Genomic DNA, 19,849 nt, shown 5'->3' with positions numbered 1-19,849 from the left:
ATAACAATGCATCCCAACTGACTATCAGTTTTATTACTTTATACCTGAAGGAGTTTTAATTCCATACTGTCCCCCCTGAAGCTGTTGGATGTTTCACAGCTCAGTCCTAACTGTTGCACTGACTGCAGTTGCAAATCTGCAGCTCTTAACTTTTGAACCTTTCATTGGGATGTTTTGTCACTCAGGTAAATCTGCCTTGGCTGAACATGGCTCTCTTGGGCAATCTGGAGTTTGACTGAGGCAAGAGAGAAAACTGAACTGAGATCATTGACACCCATTGCTACTATACTCCAACACTTTTACCTTAAGGTTGCCTTTACAAAGTAATAATAAAGCATTTTATTAGAAGGATTATTGTTATATCTTAGAGTTGAGGACCTGTGCTTACATAATATGTATAGTTTTAGTTTTGTTATAAACAGCCTTTACAACGCATACAACCAGAATCACACTGTACGTGAGAAGTGTTTGTCTTTCAAATTAAAGTAAAACACATTTACTTATGAACGTCTTGTCCTCTTTACGTGTGACTGTGTTTATATGTTTCCAACACATTTCAACAGGGTCATTTACGTTGACATTTTATTCATTTAGCAGACGCTACTTGAAGAGTAGAGAGAGGGTGAGTAGAGAGAGAGGTGTGTGTTACCTGTCTGAACCTGCCGTAGGTGTCCGGACTCGCAGGCGCAAAGCCTTCCCTCTCGGGACAGATGCGAGGAGTCTCCAAGTGAGTTTTTTATTTATATTTTTAACTAGTCCAAAATGAGTGGAAAGAACTTTAATGCATTTGTATTTCTATAATTCATTATATTGGATTCATTATTTTCCACAAAAGATGATTAATCGGTTAATCTTCGAGGTGTCAGTTCAGAACACTTTGGTTTCTCGGTTGAACCCTTTGATGCAGTAACGCATTACACCAGCAGACGGAGCAAATGAGTGAATATGTGACATTTCCTTCTGTAACGAGCCAATGGATGCGTGTGATTTGGCGCGCGCGCACACACACCGACACACACAGTCACACATTTAATTTTCAGAGCACATAAAATAACTTATTGAAGTGAGCATCATTGTATAAGAGATCAAAAACAGTTAAAGGTAATCTAAAGTTACAAGTGTTTACGACACAAAAGATACGATGAAACTATGGCAACTATGTAGAGGTATTCATGTGATCTTACTTAACATGAATATTGAGTATATATATATATATATATCAATATAAACAGGCTGCGTGCTGTGTTGTCACTGTAAAAAAAGACAAGGTTTTCTTAAACATGACCAGTTCTCACTGCATGAGGGGTGGAGACTGTAAAGTCACAGCCCACTAGGATGATGATTGACTCTAGACAATGGCTCCTCCTCCAATGTGGTTTTTTTCCTTGGTTTTCCAGTGTAGTGCGTTGATTTCATACCAAAGTCATACTTAACATTCCACTTATACTGTCAAACCAGGAGAAATATTACTGAAAACTATAAGGCGCCAAAAATCAAGAATCAAAATTTAAAAGTAATTTAGTGTAGAATAACACAGAAGTGTTTTCCATATAAAGGTGAGTAACTATGAATTTGCTTTCTTTGTGTAAGAGCTTTCGTTAAAGTTTGGATGCCGCTCTCTCCGTGAAGTTTTCAGATCATTGTCATTTTTTGCATTTTTCCGTGGAACTCGCTACGTCGTGAGGGATGTAAGGAATTAAGGAATGGCACACAATATCGTGTGCCATTTTCAGTGCCCGGGATGTCTTTGCGAGACAAGATTTCATTATAATAATTACATTAGTATCTCATTGACCAAAATAATACATTAGTTGTGCTCTGCTCTTGTAGATGCAACTCGACCATCAGCATGTTTATTCTCTTTTTCGAACAGTTGCTTCGACCTGGTTCGCTTTCCTTTAAACGTGTTCCCGTGAAGAAGCGAATCCTGATATTCCCAAGGATTGACATTAAGAGAAAAACGAATTTGGAGGAATACATAACTTGACATATCAAGTGTTGTTTTGCAACAAATCCCACAGGTGAGTAATAACCTTGTGTTAATAAAGATGCACTCCCTAGTGCTAAAAAGTACGAAGGCGCAAAAAATGGAAAGTTTTAATTAAGAGCAAATTAATTAGTGCTAGGAAGAGTAGAATCTTGTCCAGAATATGACCTTTCCTCCACTTTCTAATAAAATATTACATTAATACATTATCTTCAAAGCATTTCACAAATGATTCAGTTTTTAACAACAATACAAAATGGTTTGACACAAGTGTAGCATAAATATCGTGAAATGTCAGTTTCCTCAAGCATGCAGTTTAACCATTGAGAATTATGAATTTCCTTCACATAACTACTTATTTACCCTCATTATTAGGTTAATGTCCAAAAGGAGGTGTGTGTGTGTGGAGGGGATCCATATTGTTTTACAACTTTTCAACTTATTATAGCAGCTTAGCACGCGCTATTCACACGTAGGAACTGTGGACCTGTTGAAGCACAATCACACTCATCGCGTTCTTTTGAAATAACAAGTATAACACAACATGTACTCTTTTATCCAAAGTGACTGACAAATGATAATAAATTAATTACAAATAAATGTAACTAATTGCAGCTGATAATCAAAGACAAGAAATACACAGTTCTAGGACTAATACAGATGTAGGTAGCTATGTCTGTAATTTACCAGACGCATCATGCAAAATGGTTCACACAAGATTATTCTATTTTTTTGTAATATGGAATTATTAATTAATATTCAAAGACAGTGACATGTATTACGTATGCAAATGCTATTTCATGTTCTATATGTCACTGATTTATTTTGGTTTAGAAATGTGAACAACTTTTCAGTAGTTTCTAAATCCGCCCCTAACATCATCAACAGATAGACAGCCAGGCAGACAGACAGACAGACAGGCACACAGACAGACAGACAGGCAGGCAGGCAGGCAGGCATTAACACATAAAACTTGATCAGTCACAAGCCATAACCATGTTGGACTAGATTCAACACAATGTCACAATATAAATGTAGGGTACTTTCTTACACACGCACATACAATCACACACATACACACACACGCTCACACACGTACACATACACACACGCTCACACACGCACACACACGCTCACACACATGCTCACACACACACACACTCACACACACACGCTCACACATGCTCACACGCTCACACACACACACACACACGCTCACACACACACACACGCTCACACACACACTCACACATGCTCACACGCTCACACACACGCTCACGCGCTCACACACACACACACGCTCACACACACGCTCTCATAACACTTCATGCTTTTCCTTCTCTTCCTGCAGAACCCACTTGATCTCCTCCAGTTGTGGGAGAGGGAACAGGGATGTGGGACCAAATCTCACTGAGTATATAATCCAGATTTGAGGGTTTAAGACACATGGATCTCACTGTAGCTAATTGTGTAATCGTAAAACCAGCTCTTCAGGAAACACCTGTTGGTCATCTCGTCAGTTAAACCCGGTCTAGTGTCCTAATCCAGGCATACTTTGGCTAATTAAACATAGAAGAAGATGATGTTGTACATTGTTCTTTTATTTTTCTTCTTGACAGTTTTTGTAAACAAGCATTTCCCAGTGGAATTTGTGTGAGAGCATGCGTGTGAGTGTGTGTTTGTGTGAGAGCATGCGTGTGAGTGTGTGTTTGTGTGAGCCAGCATGTGTGTGAGTGTGTGTTTGTGTGAGCCAGCATGTGTGTGTTTTACAGTGAAATCACTTGAAGCCATTGGACAGGTTTGGTTAACCAATAGAATGTTGTCTGTCTGGTTCTGTGTTGGGAAACAGCCGGGAAGTATCTAGTAACTTGGCGGGTTCAACTGTCAGTTAAATTGTCAGTTGTCCTGTTTAAATTTTCCACTGAAATGAAAGAATTGTGAAAAAGAAATGACCCCCCCCCCCAAAAAAAACCCCAATCATAATATTCTTATGACTGTATTTTATAGATATCGGTAGATAGAATGTAAACATTTACTTTCTTTTCAAAGAGTTCTGTTAATCTTTTTTCTTAATCAGGCAGATCTGTCAAACTATAGGAAAATATAATATCAACTACCATTGTTTCTTGTTGTAAATGTTCCTGGTGAACGCAAGGCAAGCAGCTGTGTTTCCAAAGTACCAATCAGGATGATTCAACAGGGGCTTCAGATAGACACACAGACACACACACACACACACACACAGACACACACACACAAACACACACACAGACACGGACGTTACTGTGCAGACAGTGTAACTGTACTGTTTACTACTCTGAAGATAGTTCTAGGTGTTTTAAGGGTGTGGATTTCAGAGGCTGTCGACATTGAGACCTCGGTCACTTTTCTTGGTCTAAAGTAACAAGCAGGAAACTGGAGTCCGATCACCATCTTAAACAATGGACCCTTATTCTGAAATAGTTGACACTTTGGCAAGCACCACCTTCTGCAGGATGATAGATGTCCCTGTCTGTCTGTGTGATGGTGAAGGTAGATCTATAAACTATTATTCTGCTGTTGAGACAGAATATCTGTGTCTGTAGTGGAAGTACAAGATTTTAGGGTGGCTTAGCCTCCTTTATGTTTACATTTAGTTAATTCAGCAGATGTGTTTATCCAAAGCGATTGACAGTGTGAGATGGACTAGTGTTGTCTGCAGTCCTGCCAGCGTGTGTGTGTGTGTGTCGAGGCCACAGGAAGGTGTCTGGTGAAGTGTGTGTGTCCATCTGTGCCGGCGTGGGATTGTCTCTCAGAACACACACACACACACACAGCCACAAGTGGTTGTCCAAATGGTGACCTCTGTCTCCTCTGTCAACAGCGGGGTGTGTGTGTGTGTGTGAGAGAGTGTGTGTCTGCTGTGTGCGTGTGTGTGTGAGAGAGTGTGTCTGCTGTGTGTGTGTGTGTGTGAGATATAACATGTGTCTGCGTCACAATCAAGGTAGTTGTGTTGACTGATCACGTTCTGTGGATGCGAAACTGCACAATAAGGAAGTGCAACAGTGAAATCAGGTATTCTCTGAGGCCTCCAGTAACCATCGCTAACGCTGCTCCTGAAGCAGCAACGGGCCGGGTCACCTCAGGGACTCACCTCTTCTCCACGGTAAGGTCTCCATCAGTGCTGATCAGGAGACTTTTGTCACAGCTGAATGTATGTGGTGCGCGGTGGTGTTTGCGTGCGACACCAATATCAGACTGAAGCAGGGAAGATGTCTGTCCGGCTGTCCTGTCTGCAGGGGGGCGGGGCGTGGGCGGGGTCGGGGAGGGGTCTAGAACACTGTTTTCTTTGTGTTGGCTGTCCTGAGTTCCTAAACGTTGCTGCTGTTCCTGACCAACTGTTCACAGTGGAGATCCTCACAGATCAAGTCCTGTTACAGACAGAGAGAAAGAGGGAGGGAGAGAGAGAGAGAACGAGAAGGGGAGGGAGAGAGACAGAGAGAGAGAATGAGAAGGGGAGGGAGAGAGACAGAGAGAGAGAATGAGAAGGGGAAGGAGAGAGACAGAGAGAGAGAATGAGAAGGGGAGGGAGAGAGACAGATTAAGTACTAAACTAAGCCCAGTAACTTCTTCAGCCAGACTCTCAGGAGGTCTGTAGACGAGAGGTCCTTCTGTCTGTCTGTCTGTCTGTCTGTCCTTCTGTCTGTCCTTCTGTCTGTCCTTCTGTCCTTCTGTCTGTCTGTCTGTCTGTCCTTCTGTCTGTCTGTCTGTCCTTCTGTCTGTCTGTCTTCCCGGTTAGTCTGTCTTTTTTTCCTTTGTGTTCCAGCAGAGCTCCAATGACCTAAGGGCACTCGTGAAGCTCTTGATCCCCAGCGTCAGAGTACTGAGGGGGGGGTGCCGAGGGCGAACACTGCCAAACCCACTGCCTAATCATCTGCCCACATTCAACCCTGTAATTAATGAAGAGCCATGGAGACAGTTTCTGCTTGGGACTCAGCCATAGCACTGCACTGCTCTGAACTGCTCTGCGCTGCTCAGCACTGCTCTGCGCTCCTCTGCACTGCTCTGCACTGCTCTGAGCTGCTCTGTGCTGCTCTGCGCTCCTCTGCTCTGCGCTCCTCTGCACTGCTCTGAGCTGCTCTGTGCTGCGCTGCACTGCTCTGCACTGCTCTGCGCTGCTCAGCACTGCTCTGTGCTCCTCTGCTCTGCACTGCACTGCTCTGAGCTGCTCTGTGCTGCTCTGCACTGCTCTGCTCAGCACTGCTCTGCGCTCCTCTGCTCTGCTCTGTGCTGCTCTGCACTGCTCTGCGCTCCTCTGTGCTGCTCTGCACTGCTCTGCTCAGCACTGCTCTGCGCTCCTCTGCTCTGCACTGCTCTGCGCTGCTCTGCGAGGCCCTGATTACAGTGTAGTCACCTCAGGGAGGGTTTTAGATTTTGAACGGCCATCTTTACGCTGCTTGATAGATAATACCTCAGCTCTTGTTGGGGTGAAACTTTTTATTGTGAGTCAGAGTGCAAGCGAATGTGTTTATTCTGCTGAAGTTCTGCCGGTTAACAGTCCTCAGACAGCCCTGAGGCTGCTGCAGAGCTGAGATACCCTCTCGAGGAAGTGTCCTCAGCGCTCCACATTTCATACGACTAGATGAGTCAGCCTGTTTTTTTCTTACACTCTGAAGCTACGTTATGCATGTTTTCAAGGTTTCACGGATTATGGCTTCCAGCTACTTGCGTCGTCGCAAAACGAGACGATTCAGGCGAGGACGACTGCTCTGCTACGTCCTCCTGGAAAGTTCCAGATGAAAGTGCTGAATCAAGCTGTAAGAGAACTAGTGTTGAGCTCTGCTGTATATCTGTTTCCCCTGCCGGCGTACAGCTTAGCGATCTGGGGGAATCTCAGAGGCGGACATGTCAGCAGGATCTACTCGTGTTGCAGTTGAACACTATCGAGCGCGTCAGACTCACTTTTGAGTTTGACGTGAAACTTGTTATCATGTGTTCATTCAGCAGACACTTTGAACGTGATCTAAACATGATCTGAATGTGCAGTCTCCTGGTTTGTTGTAAAAGAGTGATGTGACTTTTGGAACTTCCGGGTCTCAGGCAAGCGAGGCAGAGAGAGTGAGCTAGATATAGAAAGAGAGAGAAGAGAGAGAAAAGGGAGAGGAGTGAGAGAGAGGGGAGAGGAAAGAGAAGAGGGAGAGAGAGAAAGGGAGAGAGAGGGAGAGGAGTGAGAGAGGGGGAGAGGGGAGAGGATAGATAAGAGGGAGAGAGAGAAAGGGAGAGGTCATATGTTAACTCTCTGAATCGGGTGTTTCTTAAGTATCCAAAAGGCATCAAGCTGTAAGCACGTGTCCTCCTGTCACAATCAATCCCTTTCCTCCTCCTCCTCCTCCTCCTCTCCCTCTCTTATCTTTTCCTTTCTCTCTCCCTCTCCTCCGCCTCCCTCTCTTCCATCACCCTCAGCTCTGAGCTGTCATTGGCCCAGGCCTCCTCTCACCCTCAGCTCTGATTGTTTCCTGAGCGCTGTGCCAGACAGGAAGTAGGAGGAAGTTATTGGAGGAGCTGGGGAGAATTGTGTAGGTCCAAACAGAGACAGGGGAGGGGAGAGGGAGGGGAGAGCGAGGAGGGGAGGGGGTATGAAGGGGAGAGGAAGGGGTATCTGTCTCTCTCTGTCTCTCTTTTTCTCTCTCTTTCTCTCTCTCTCTCCCTCTCTCTTCCCTGTCTATGTCTTGCTCTGAGAGACAGCTCTCTTGGCCGGGGCCTGAAATGTTTTCTTTCTCTGTAATCTGACCTCTGAAAGCAGCTGCTCCTTCTGTCACTATGGACTGTTGTTCTCCCTATCAGGGAGCATGAGGTGTGTGTATGTGTATGTGTGTCCACTCAGCAGCCACGGTTCAGCCAAAAACAGACTCCCATGTGTTGCAGAGGTGGTTCAGAGCCCCCCCCCCCCCCCCCCCATCAACCCTGAATTTGGCATTTATTGGACCACACACAGTGGACTTTTGGACTAATGGAACTGTAGCTGTGTTGAAACGTCAGTGGTTTGCTGACATGGTAATCTGAGCCTGCCTTAGTGTCTCTTTACCACTGAGCTATACCCATCCCCATGTTCTACCACTGAGCTATACCCATCCCCATGTTCTACCACTGAGCTATACCCATCCCCATGTTCTACCACTGAGCTATACCCATCCCCATGCTCTACCACTGAGCTATACCCATCCCCATGCTCTACCACTGAGCTATACCCATCCCCATGCTCTACCACTGAGCTATACCCATCCCCATGTTCTACCACTGAGCTATACCCAGCCCCATGCTCTACCACTGAGCTATACCCATCCCCATGTTCTACCACTGAGCTATACCCATCCCCATGCTCTACCACTGAGCTATACCCATCCCCATGCTCTACCACTGAGCTATACCCATCCCTATGTAATTTGTTGGATATTTTGAATCTGTTGTTGGGTGGCAGTTCAGGTCTAGATGGCAGCACCATTGTTCTGCTCATTGAGCCTAGTTTCTCCTGGCTGTTTAGTCTGTGAAGCTAGGATGTATTCCTGACACCCATCCTGTTTGGTTCAGACAGTATTAATAATCAAACATCACTTTCCCATCCCAGTTTCTATCGGTCTCACTCTGTCCTGCCCTGCTTTCACTACCTCCACATATTCCCTTGTTTTGTCAAAAGTCAAACTTGTCCTTTTGTTTTTGATAGAAACGAGGCGATCTCACTTGCGTCCCGCTGAAATGTGTTCCCTGGGACGGCCTTGCTTGTGATGTGATGATCGTGGTTAGAACACAGGCCCTGGTTACAGAACACAGGCCCTGGTTACAGAACACAGGCCCTGGTTACAGAACACAGGCCCTGGTTACAGAACACAGGCCCTGGTTACAGAACACTGGCCCTGGTTACAGAACACAGGCCCTGGTTACAGAACACAGGCCCTGGTTACAGAACACTGGCCGTGGTTACAGAACACTGGCCCTGGTTACAGAACACAGGCCGTGGTTACAGAACACAGGCTGTGGTTACAGAACACAGGCTGTGGTTACAGAACACAGGCTGTGGTTACCTTCCTGTCTAGTCACAGCTTCATCACGGTCCTCCCGTATCCAGGGATGAGGTCACTTCCTGTATTTATACCTACAACTTCCTGAAGAAAGGGGGTGGGAGGAAGACTCAATAACAGTCAGTATTTTCACTATTGTACGGTATCCCAGATGTAAGCAGTGATGTCTAGGAGGAAGCACAGGATGATACAAGAGTGGCTTTGTAGGAAGAGGTCAGTCTGGTTCTTAGACTGAGATACAGAGCCTGAATAACAGGAAGTTGGTGCGTTGTGCAGCTTGGGGGGGTGTGAGGTCTGGACGAGGTCTGGACGAGGTCTGGACGAGGTCTGGACGAGGTCTGGACAAGGTCTGGACGAGGTCTGGATGAGGTCTGGACGAGGTCTGGACGAGGTTTGGACGAGGTCTGGACGAGGTCTGGACGAGGTTTGGACGAGGTCTGGATGAACTTGTGAGGAGGATGACTGATGCTGTTACTACACATCAGAATACTGTAGTCTTTCACTGTCAAATCGCTGGCTCAGCTCCCTCGCTGAGGGAGGGAAGAGGAGTGTGTCAGTGTGTGTGTGTGTGTGTCCCTTCCCTGTATGTGTTAAATGTGAATGCACTGTTTAGTTTAATCAGATCCTTTAATATCCCATCTGGCTGCCGGCTGAAGGGTCCTTGGTGGCCAGCGTGTGGACATGTGACATGCTGGTCTGTCCTGGCTCCTCTGACAGTGAAAGGCCTCACTTAACAGAAAGGACAGCTGATTGAATTTTCAATATCTGGACTTCATGAGTGTTTTACATCTGCAAAGCATCTGTGTGTGTGCGCGTGTTTGTGCTCCTTATGTGTATATGTGCGTGTGGGTGCATGTGTATCCGTGTGTGCTTGGGTGTATGTGTGTGTGCGTGTGTATGTGTGTGTGTGTGTAAGTGTGTGTGTGAGTCTCAATCAATTAAAGCAGTGCACAGTGAAAGTCCTGAAGCCGCGACACGATGTCCTCTGACACACAGATTTCTTTCAGAACGTGTTTTGATGTCGTCCTCTTTAACAGCTCAGTCTTCCAGACTGCTTCTGCACATCCTCAGTCTTGTTGTTTTTGTGCCGTTGGATTCTCCTTGACAGTTAGGAGTTCTCTTTAGGGTTTGCGACCAACTGACTTTTGAAAAGGTTTCTCACAGTAAAATCTCAACTGAGTGAATTTGTGGTTGTGAGACATACAAAGCGTTTTCTTGTAGGTATAAACATGATGCATATATCTTCTTGCGTATTCTGAAGAAGATGGATGATGATCATTGTTAAACAGCGTGACAAGTGACTGTGATGTCCTGGAGCCTACTGTGTTCTTCCAACCAGAGGGTCACCGAGAAAATGTCTCTGTAAAATTTGCATTTACGACTGTGTATTTCTGTGTGTGTGTGTGTGTGTGTGTATGCATGTCTGCCTGCCTTTGTGTGTTGTGCGTATTTGTCTGTCTGTGTGGATCTCTGTCTGTCAGTGCTGATGTTGCATTCCAGTGGGAACAATCTCAGTGTTTTCCAGAGCTCAGAGTGGATGCCTAAATTGGACAATCCCCCCCTCCCCCCCAGACCCTCCCTCTATACATGCATCCCCTGGCCTCCTCTCCTTATTTGGGTAGAGACGCAGAGAGCGCAGTGTGGGGGGAGAGGGAGGAGTGGGGGAGGGAAGGGAGGGCGTTGGGTTGACCGTAGGGAGGCAGAAACAGTGAACACTCACAGCCCTTTCTTAATAAGGACATGGCTGGAATGCAAGCTCGGCTCTCCATAAGAGTTTCTCTTTCACAGCACACCCCACCAAACAACACTCTCCACCAACCATCCTGGGACTACAAACGCTGTCAAATGTTCTCAAGTCTGGTTCGAAAACCGACTCCGCTGAGTCATTGTAACTCCCGAGGCCCTGACGCTATGTTAAAGCCATAACTCTCGGTGTCTTCCGAGACGAGGCTTGTGGGACATCCCACATATTCATGGGTCTGTTGGCATCTGTGGAGCCCGCTGTGACATTGCTTGTAAAAAGAGGCTTTACAAATACTATTAAATTTGACTCTAAAAATGAAGCGGCTGAATGTACATCCTGTTTTCCATGTTGGAGCTCCCTCACATGTTCTGTGCTCGACTGAGCAGTCTGGCTGTTCAGGGTTAGGGTAGGCTCTGTGCTCGACTGAGCAGCCTGCCTGTTCAGGGTTAGCTCTGTTCTCGACTGAGCAGCCTGGCTGTTCATGGTTAGGGTAGGCTCTGTGCTCGACTGAGCAGCCTGTCTGTTCAGGGTTAGGGTTAGCTCTGTTCTCGACTGAGCAGCCTGGCTGTTCATGGTTAGGGTAGGCTCTGTGCTCGACTGAGCAACCTGGCTGTTCATGGTTAGGGTAGGCTCTGTGCTCGACTGAGCAGCCTGTCTGTTCAGGGTTAGGGTAGGCTCTGTGCTCGACTGAGCAACCTGGCTGTTCAGGGTCAGCTCTGTGCTTGACTGAGCAGTCTGGCTGTTCAGGGTCTCCCATCTGTCCCCTGACTAAACAAGCCACCACAACCCCCCCCCCCCCACACACACACACACACACACATTTTTGGGCACTTATTTTGGGATATACTTTTACATTACAGTTTAAATTACATTTTAATGATTTAGCAGATGCCTTTATCCAAACCAACATTGTGCATTTAGAAAGTACAGCATGGTCCAGAAGTTCTCGCAGTATTTTGGTGGTCGGAGTCCAGGAACGGTCTGTAGTTACCAGGCACGGTCTGTAGTTACCAGGCACGGTCTGTAGTTACCAGGCACGGTCTGTTGTTACCAGGCACGGTCTGTAGTTACCAGGCACGGTCTGTTGTTACCAGGCACGGTCTGCAGTTACCAGGCACGGTCTGTAGTTACCAGGCACGGTCTGTAGTTACCAGGCACGGTCTGTTGTTACCAGGCACGGTGCAAACGGCCTATCCAGGTCACTCACTTCCACAACACATTCACTTCTATTACACTGATATTAAACTTGAATATGATCCATGTGTGCACTGCGTACGTAGTTTGCATCCAAGCTAGGTTTTGGGCAGTATTCCTTTGTCTTTCTCTGAGTCTAAGCTGGTTATCTAAGATAAGATAGAACTTTATTAATCCCCAGGCAGGGACATTTGTACTGATCTTTAGTCATCTGTAAAGCGCTTAGTGACAAAGGGGCTTTTTTTTAAAGGGGCTTTTTTTTAAAGGGGCTTTTTTTTAAAGGGGCTATGCAAACAAAGTTTGATCTGAAGTGTGAAGCTGTTTCCGTTTCCGAGGCTGGTCTCTGTGCCGGTCGCCGGTCCTGTGAGACAACATTTGAGTTGGCTCTGAGTGGCCCCATTTCAGCACTGCTCTCGGTCTCAGGTTTGAGGGTTTAAAACCCTGACCGTTCCCTGGGGGAGCAGGATGTCAGCGGTCCAATACCCCCCAACCCCCTCCTCCCCAGACTGACTTATCTGTCCACACCACCAAAGACTAAATTAGCCCCAGATCCCATGTACCTACAGGCTGTTGAACCCAGGTCCCTGCTTGCTAACTCCACGGCTCTACCATTCCACCAAGAAAAAGTTCATATATGCAGTAAGTCTCGGTTTACGCATTTCAAACAGGGCTTCTTCCTCCAGAAGGAAACAGTGGCTCCTGGGGTTTGAATCAGCTCAATTCTCTGCCCAGGTCCAGGAGAGCTGGACTGGGGACTACAGAGTTGGATAGAACCAGTCCTGGGCAGATGGCACCGTACAGGCGGATGGCACCGTACAGGCGGATGGAACTGGTCTCCCTGTTTTCTGCGGTCATTCTCTGTAAACGTTGATAGAAGTGGTCGTATCTTATGTGTAATCCTTCATCTTGACTCTACCAACAATATAGCTACTTGTATTACAGCTAATACTTCACCCTTCCTAAGGTATAGCTAATACAGCTAGCTCTCCACCCTGTCTACAGTACGGCTAATATGGCTGCAGCGAGCTCTTAACCCTACCTACATCCCAGCAAACACAACTAGCTATTCTCTACGTAAATCACAGCTAATACAGCTAGCTCGTAACCCTACTTATATTGCAGCTAATACTCCACCTCCACCTAATGAACTCCACCTAATGAAAGAAAATAATCAAACCGCAGAATTCTCTTCCTACTGGAGGACTTTAATTCCATCAGAGAACAATCCCTTTGGCCTTCTCTGTATTTATCCAATTTGTGTATTTTTGTCAGCATTGCAGGATTTCAAATGTGAAAACACACGCATCCTTGAACAGTGGTTACTTTATGGGCTGAAACAATACAATGCAGAGGAGCCAGCTTGAAAAATACTTAGGTTTTCTGACTGCAGTCAGCCATGAGCCAACCACACTGGGATTCTGTCCCTGGGCCACAAGAATTCTTTGAGGCCTGGACTGATTAGTGAGGTCTTTAAACTACGTTTTATGGAATATCTTGAATTCATTCGACCGTTTCCAAGACATAAAGGCTAGGAAATGATAACAGTGATTATGGCGTCTATTGTTTATTCATGTATTTTTTTATTGTCTCAATAAAATATAGGAAGTTGGAGGAGGTAGAATAACTGACGAGAAAAAGATCGTTTTCTGAGTTCGATGGTGGCAAGAACGACAGAGGATGGTGACGTTAGATTAGGAGGATGAGGGTGATGATAAGGATGTTTAAAAGGGGGGAAAAAAGAAACCAACATCTGCTATCACTTCTCTGACAGTTAGATCATGTGTGAGAACAACAATGCCTAACACTTTCTCCTCCCTCCATCTCTTCCACCAATGTTTTCCCCTCCCTCCCTCCCTCCCTCCCTCCCTCCCTCCCTCCCTCCCTCCCTCCCTCCCTCCCTCCCTCCCTCCCTCCCTCCCTCCCTCCCTCCCTCCCTCCCTCCCTCCCTCCCTCCCTCCCTCCCTCCCTCCCTCCCTCCCTCCCTCCTCTCCCCTCCCTGCTCCCTCCCTCCCTTCCTCCTCCCTCCTCTCCCCTCCCTCCCTTCTCCCTCCCTCCCTTCCTCCTCTCCCCTCCCTCCTCCCTCCCTCCCTTCTCCCTCCCTCCCTCCCCCCAGACTTCTGATCGTGGAGCTCAGGGCTGGGCCCGGGGCGAGCCGCCACCATTGCGTCCAACGAGTGGAGCGCCAGCGGCAGCCCGGAGGATGGGCTGGACGGGGACAATGACGAGCTGGACAAGGCCATGGACGGGGACGCGGAGGGGGTCTGGAGCCCCGACATCGAGCAGAGCTTCCAGGAGGCCCTGGCCATCTACCCCCCCTGCGGCCGGAGGAAGATCATCCTCTCTGACGAGGGCAAGATGTACGGTGAGTGCTCTGGGACAAACAGGACGGAGGCGGAGCAGGGAGGCGGTGGACCGGCCCGACCGGGTGTTTCCCTCATGGTTTATCAGGAGAACTAACGAAAATCATTTCAGTTCCAAAAAGAGAAACACTGAGCACCAATCACAAACCCCGCTCTTCCATTTGTATCTCCTGTGCTTCCCGGAGCTCCACCACGTCTCTGGAAGTGCCGCTTCTCAGTAAAGTAGAATCTCTGTCCTCCTATAGGCCCGGGAGTCTTTCCCCTTGCCAGTTCTCAAACAAGTCTGTACGTGTCGTTCTCTGACCCAGAGGCTGGTTCATCCAGTCTCGCTAGGCAGCACAACCAGTGCTTTGGGCTCCATACTCCTCCCCTCCTCCCCTCCTCTCCCCTCCTCCCCTCCTCTCCCCTCCTCCCCCCTCTCCCCTCCTCTCTTTCCTTCCTCCCTCCATCTGTGCTTTTCTCCCCTCCTCCCCTTCCTCTCCTATCCTCCACCCTCCCTCCTTCCCTCTATTCGCCCCCCCCCCCGGTCCCGCCTCCTCCACCCTTCCCCTCCTCCCCCCTCTCTCCCCCAGTAGGAGAGACGTCAGCTCCCGCCAGAACGCCTCTCACCTGGCAGGTCTCTCTCTCTCTGAGCTCCACCTGGCAGGTCTCTCTCTCTCTGAGCTCCAAACAGGTTTCAGAGAAGGAGCAGCTACCTGACTTTTATTGCTTTTTCTCTTCCTGTTTAAGTGGCAAAACCGGCTCTTTCTTTGAGCACTTAGAAGACAACAAACCTCAACCCAAAAAAACAAAAACTAAATTGCTTTCTCTTTTAAAGAACCATTGGTTGATCTTATCTGGTTTTAGAATTTGAAACTACTGTCTTTAGATATAGAGATATATAATGATAATAATAATGTATTTAATTTATAACGCACTCTACATTCTGAATCTCAGAGTGCCAATATATATTCCCTTTTGTTACATTGCAGAACTACTGTCTAACCCTCAGCAGTTAAGCACGTTTTGCATGAGTCTGTATATTTGATGTACTTGCGTGCATGTGACATTGGTGACAAGTGTGTGATGCAGTGGCTTGGAGCCCAAGACAAGTTTCCCTGCAGGACAAAAAAAGTTTCCCTAACGTTACTATGACGTCCACCTTCCCTTCCCTTACCCCCTCTGTAGCGCTCTGCCTTATCAGGGCCCTAGGCTGCTAAGAATTAAGCTTCACATTAAAAACTCACACATGGAACATTTGATTATCCCCAACACGCAATCAAATGCCGTAAACGTGACTCTCAGATCTGTCAGCCATTTTACATTTGCACAGGTTTGGAAAAGGTGCTTCTGCACATCCTGTCCAGAGCGTTGGTTAAACTGCAGATGGAGCCTCTGTCCTCGTCCTTTGGATCCAGATGAGTTGGCACCGTTCAGCGTCTGAGTCATGAAGAACCAGGTGTTAGGAGCTGTCTGCGGCTCGCTCCAGTTATTTTCATCTCGCTGTGTTTGCTAAGAGGACATGGAGGGACTGGCCTGCTGGTGTGAATTAGGCACGTTTGGAAGATATTAAGCTGATTGAAACATGAATGTTACACAGATGGACATGGACAGGAAGTGGAGGGCAGCTGAAGAGGCTCTCTTCAGGGACTTCTGTGGGTTGTCCTTGTAGAACCTCCCGTTTGTTCCAAAAAGCCGTGTGCCTTCACTAGCATGATGAAGCTGTGTCGAAACGTGATATGTTCCTTACAGGTTATGGGGTTATGTGATGGGTTGTTCACCTTTGAAAAACATTCAAGGCCTTGTTCTCGTGAAGGATTTAGTAAGTTCATATTCAGGGATATTGCTGTTTTGTTTTCATACCTGTTTGCATAGTTCTCTCCTTGTTCCCTGCTGTGAGTTAGGAATTTAGTCTATCATGAGTCAGAGGGGAATCTCATTCTTCGGGATGGGAAGAAAGATTTGAATGTTAGTCGTCACGCACATACCTCTGATGACTCAGAAACACGTTGCTGCTGCCGCTGTGTTCCTGGTACTGCTTCAGAGTCAGAGGAATTACCCTTCTAGAACACAAATATCTAGAACCCAGAGTGAGAGAGTAAGACTGTTCTAGAACCCCAAAAGAACACCTGCCCTAGATTCGAGAGAGAAGTACTGTTTTAGATCCTAGACAACTAATCCTGTTCCAGAACCCGGGGAGGTTACCCAGCAGGCTGTGTCTAAACAAGGCCAGGCTAGGGAGCTCCCAGGAGGGGAGGGGGGGGGGCTGTGTTGAGTCTTCGGATACAGTTACGTCACACCGGCTACAACAATCTGATCCGGAGAGTTTGAATTCAGAGCTCATGCAAATCACAGAATAGTTATCTGGTGCCGGTCACATGTGCACTTGGCTTCCCATAAATGGCAGTCTCTCTGAAGTAGCGAGCTATACGGAGGACCAGTCGTTTGCTTTGACAACGTCCTCTTAGTTGGACTTCAGCATGTTGACCTCCCTGGTGAGGGCTGCTGGTGAGACCAAAGTGACAGTCAGAGTATCTCATCTGGCTCTTTAGCAGGCTGGTGTTGAGGCTGAACCTTAATGCGTTTCTCAGAGGGAAAATGTCAACAAACTCCCCCCCAACACACACACAGTCTTGTCCTGCGTCCTGCTCACAAGCCAATGACCTCAGCCAGCTAAACACCGCCGTGACACCAGGCCGGGGGAATTTTAACGATTGCTCTCGGTGGTAATATCGTCTGCTTCACCGGTCCAGCGTCCCAGAGCAGAACTCGACACAGGCATCCCTGCCTCGCTGGGAATCCTACACGGTTTTCCACCAGGAATGTTTCCCTCGGGAAACCGTTGTGGACATTTCCGCAAACGTTATTGGATGGTGGATCAGCTGAAAGCGACCAGGTGGACCACAGCGTGGTGGAGCTGGGTTGGATACAGGGGGTTTGCTTGTTGTCTCCTGGTTCTCTTGGTCTAGTGGTCCTGTTTCTCTTGGTCTAGTGGTAGATGTCTGTGTTGGTGTGAGGAGACCTTGGTTTGATACGTTGTATTAAACATTGAGACTAAAGTTCTTCAAATAACAGATTAAAATCACTCTTGGAATGGTTGGAACTTGGAGGCTGAATTTTATTTGGGTACCTTGACAGACAGGAAGACAGGCAGGCGGGTAGACAGACAGAAAGACAGACAGGCAGGCAGACAGACAGGCACAGGCAGGCAGGCGGGTAGACAGACAGGCAGACAGGCGGGTAGGCAGACAGACAGGCAGGCAGGCAGGCAGGCAGGCGGGTAGACAGACAGAAAGACAGACAGGCGGGTAGGCAGACAGGCAGGTAGGCAGGATGGTTGTGTAAGAGAAATGCGTGTTTAAAATGCTGCCTGCTCGTTCTGAGCTGGGACCCTACCACCATGTTCCTCACCTGTGCTGCCCCCCCCCCCCCCGCCCTCCCCCCTCCCCCCCAAGCCCCGCAGCTGTCCCTGCCGCTGCAGTGCATTCTGGGTAGGAGGAGCGGAGTGGGGTGCTGGAGGGGAACACGTGTCTTTAGTGACCTTTGTGTGAGGAATGAGTGATGGCCTGGTCTCTTGCAGGGAGAGGAGAACGACACACACACACACACACACATGCATATACACACACACACATACACACACACATACACACACACACACACATGCATATACACACATGCATATACACACACACAGACAGGCAGACAGACAGGAGAGCATGCTAGGGCACTGAGCGTGCTCAGTGAGTCTCTGTCAGCTCCGTGCTGACATGGCAGGAATGCTTTCTGTCAAGGCTGAGCTGGATGTGAGCAATTTAGGATTACCTCAATGTTATGTAGGGAAGGAGAGAGGGAGGGAGGGAGGGGGTAGGGAGTAAAAAGGAGGGAGGCAGGGAAAGATAGAGAGAAAGTAAGAAAGAGAGATTAGCTGTTTGCTCTTTATCACAATGTGAAAGTGGAAAATTCCATACGTGAGACAAGGAGAGGTGTGTCCGGGGGGGGGGGGGGGGGGCAGGGGGGGGGCAGAGGGGAGGGCAGGGGGGGGCAGAGCTGTGCCTGAGGGTTTCTGCTCTCTCTGAGGGGGTGTTGAGCAATCAGGGAGGGAGGGAGGGAGGGAGGGAGGGAGGGAGGGAGGGAGGGAGGGAGGGGAGTGTGAGTGAGTGAGTGAGTGAGAGAGAGAGAGAGAGAGAGAGAGAGAGAGAGAGAGAGAGAGAGAGAGAGAGAGAGAGAGAGAGAGAGAGAGAAAGAGAGAGAGAGATTAAAAGAAAGATAAGCAACAATTACAGAAAAGGTTGTGTGTGTGTTTGTCTGTCTGTCTGTGTGAGTCTGTGTGTGTGTGTGTGTGTGTGTGTGTGCATGCATGTGCATGTGTGTTTGTGTAAATGCACCTGTCTTGTTTCTCGGTGGTTTGTACTAACTTGTCCCTCATAGGACTGGCTGGCTGGCTGGTTGGCTGGCTGGCTGGTTGGATAACTGGCTAGCTGGTTGCCTAACTGGTTGGCTGGCTAACTGGCTGGCTGGTTGTCTGACTGGCTGGTTGTCTGACTGGCTGGCTGACTGGCTGGTTGGCTGACTGGCTGGGTGGTTGGCTGGTTGGCTGACTGGCTGGTTGGCTAACTGGCTGGCTGGTTTGCTAACTGGCTGACTGACTGTCCGTTTATATTTTCTGTCTGTCTTAATCTTTCTCTGGGAAGGCCTCAGTTACCTTGAGGTACTTCGCTTTCTTGTAAGGAGGAAGGAGCTTAGCAGGAGCTTAGCAGGAGCTAGCAGGAGCTACCAGGAGCTTAGCTGGTGCTAGCAGGAGCTAGCAGGAGCTAGCAGGAGCTTAGCTGGTGCTAGCAGGAGCTAGCAGGAGCTTAGCTGGTGCTAGCAGGAGCTTAGCTGGTGCTAGCAGGAGCTAGCAGGAGCTTAGCTGGTGCTAGCAGGAGCTAGCGATAGCTTAGCTGGTGCTAGCAGGAGCTTAGCTGGTGCTAGCAGGAGCTAGCAGGTTGGAGCCTGTAATTTTTCTTTCTGTGCCACCTCACAGACAGTCACTGGCAGGTGTTGCTGTCCGTTGGCTGGGTGAGGGGATGGGGGGGATGGGGGAGGGGGGTCGAAGGGGCAGTCTTGCTGCCAGGTGGGAGTTGTTGGCAGAGACAGTTATGGCTTTGTGTCTCCTCCATGAGTTACAGGCTCAGCTGCCCCTCTCTCTGCCACCTGCCCCTCTGCCGACCCCCCTCTCTGTCTCCCCCCGCCTCTCTCCCTACCCCCCTCTTTCTCCCCCCCGCCCCTCTCCCTACCCCCTCTCTGTCCCTCCCTACCCCCTCTCTGTCCCTCCCTACCCCCTCTCTGTCCCTCCCTGCCCCTCTCTGTCCCTCCCTACCCCCTCTCTGTCCCTCCCTGCCCCCTCTCTTGTCCTCCTTGCCCCCCTCTCTGCCCCCTCTGTCTCCGACCTCCCCCTCTCTCCCCTAGTCGACACCAGCCCTCACCCCAGCTTGTCTTATACACCCAGCCATGTGCACAAGAGTGTATGCAGACACAAGCTGTACTC

The 19,849-nt window shown here is 48.4% G+C and overlaps 1 protein-coding gene across 4 annotated transcripts in view; it reads left to right on the top strand.

Annotated features, from left to right (window-relative positions):
- The first annotated feature begins 1,418 nt into the window (after positions 1–1,418).
- The window catches only part of LOC136967700 (transcriptional enhancer factor TEF-5-like), a 30,614-nt gene continuing 12,183 nt past the window's right edge, over positions 1,419–19,849 (top strand). For 3 of the 4 annotated variants that reach the window (XM_067261716.1, XM_067261795.1, XM_067261636.1), the window contains exons 1-3: positions 1,419–1,556; positions 1,874–2,021; positions 14,094–14,342. In XM_067261716.1, the coding sequence (XP_067117817.1) occupies positions 14,219–14,342 (124 nt within the window). In that variant the 5' untranslated portion in view covers positions 1,419–1,556; positions 1,874–2,021; positions 14,094–14,218. Of the gene's footprint in view, positions 1,557–1,873; positions 2,022–14,093; positions 14,343–19,849 lie in introns of those variants that run through there. The other variant, XM_067261861.1, reaches the window with a different exon arrangement.

This window comes from Osmerus mordax, chromosome 1 (assembly GCF_038355195.1).
Source record: "Osmerus mordax isolate fOsmMor3 chromosome 1, fOsmMor3.pri, whole genome shotgun sequence".
NCBI classification, from domain to species: domain Eukaryota; kingdom Metazoa; phylum Chordata; class Actinopteri; order Osmeriformes; family Osmeridae; genus Osmerus; species Osmerus mordax.
The sequence above is the reverse complement of the archived record's forward strand: the minus strand, read 5'-3'. Positions and strand labels throughout refer to the sequence as shown.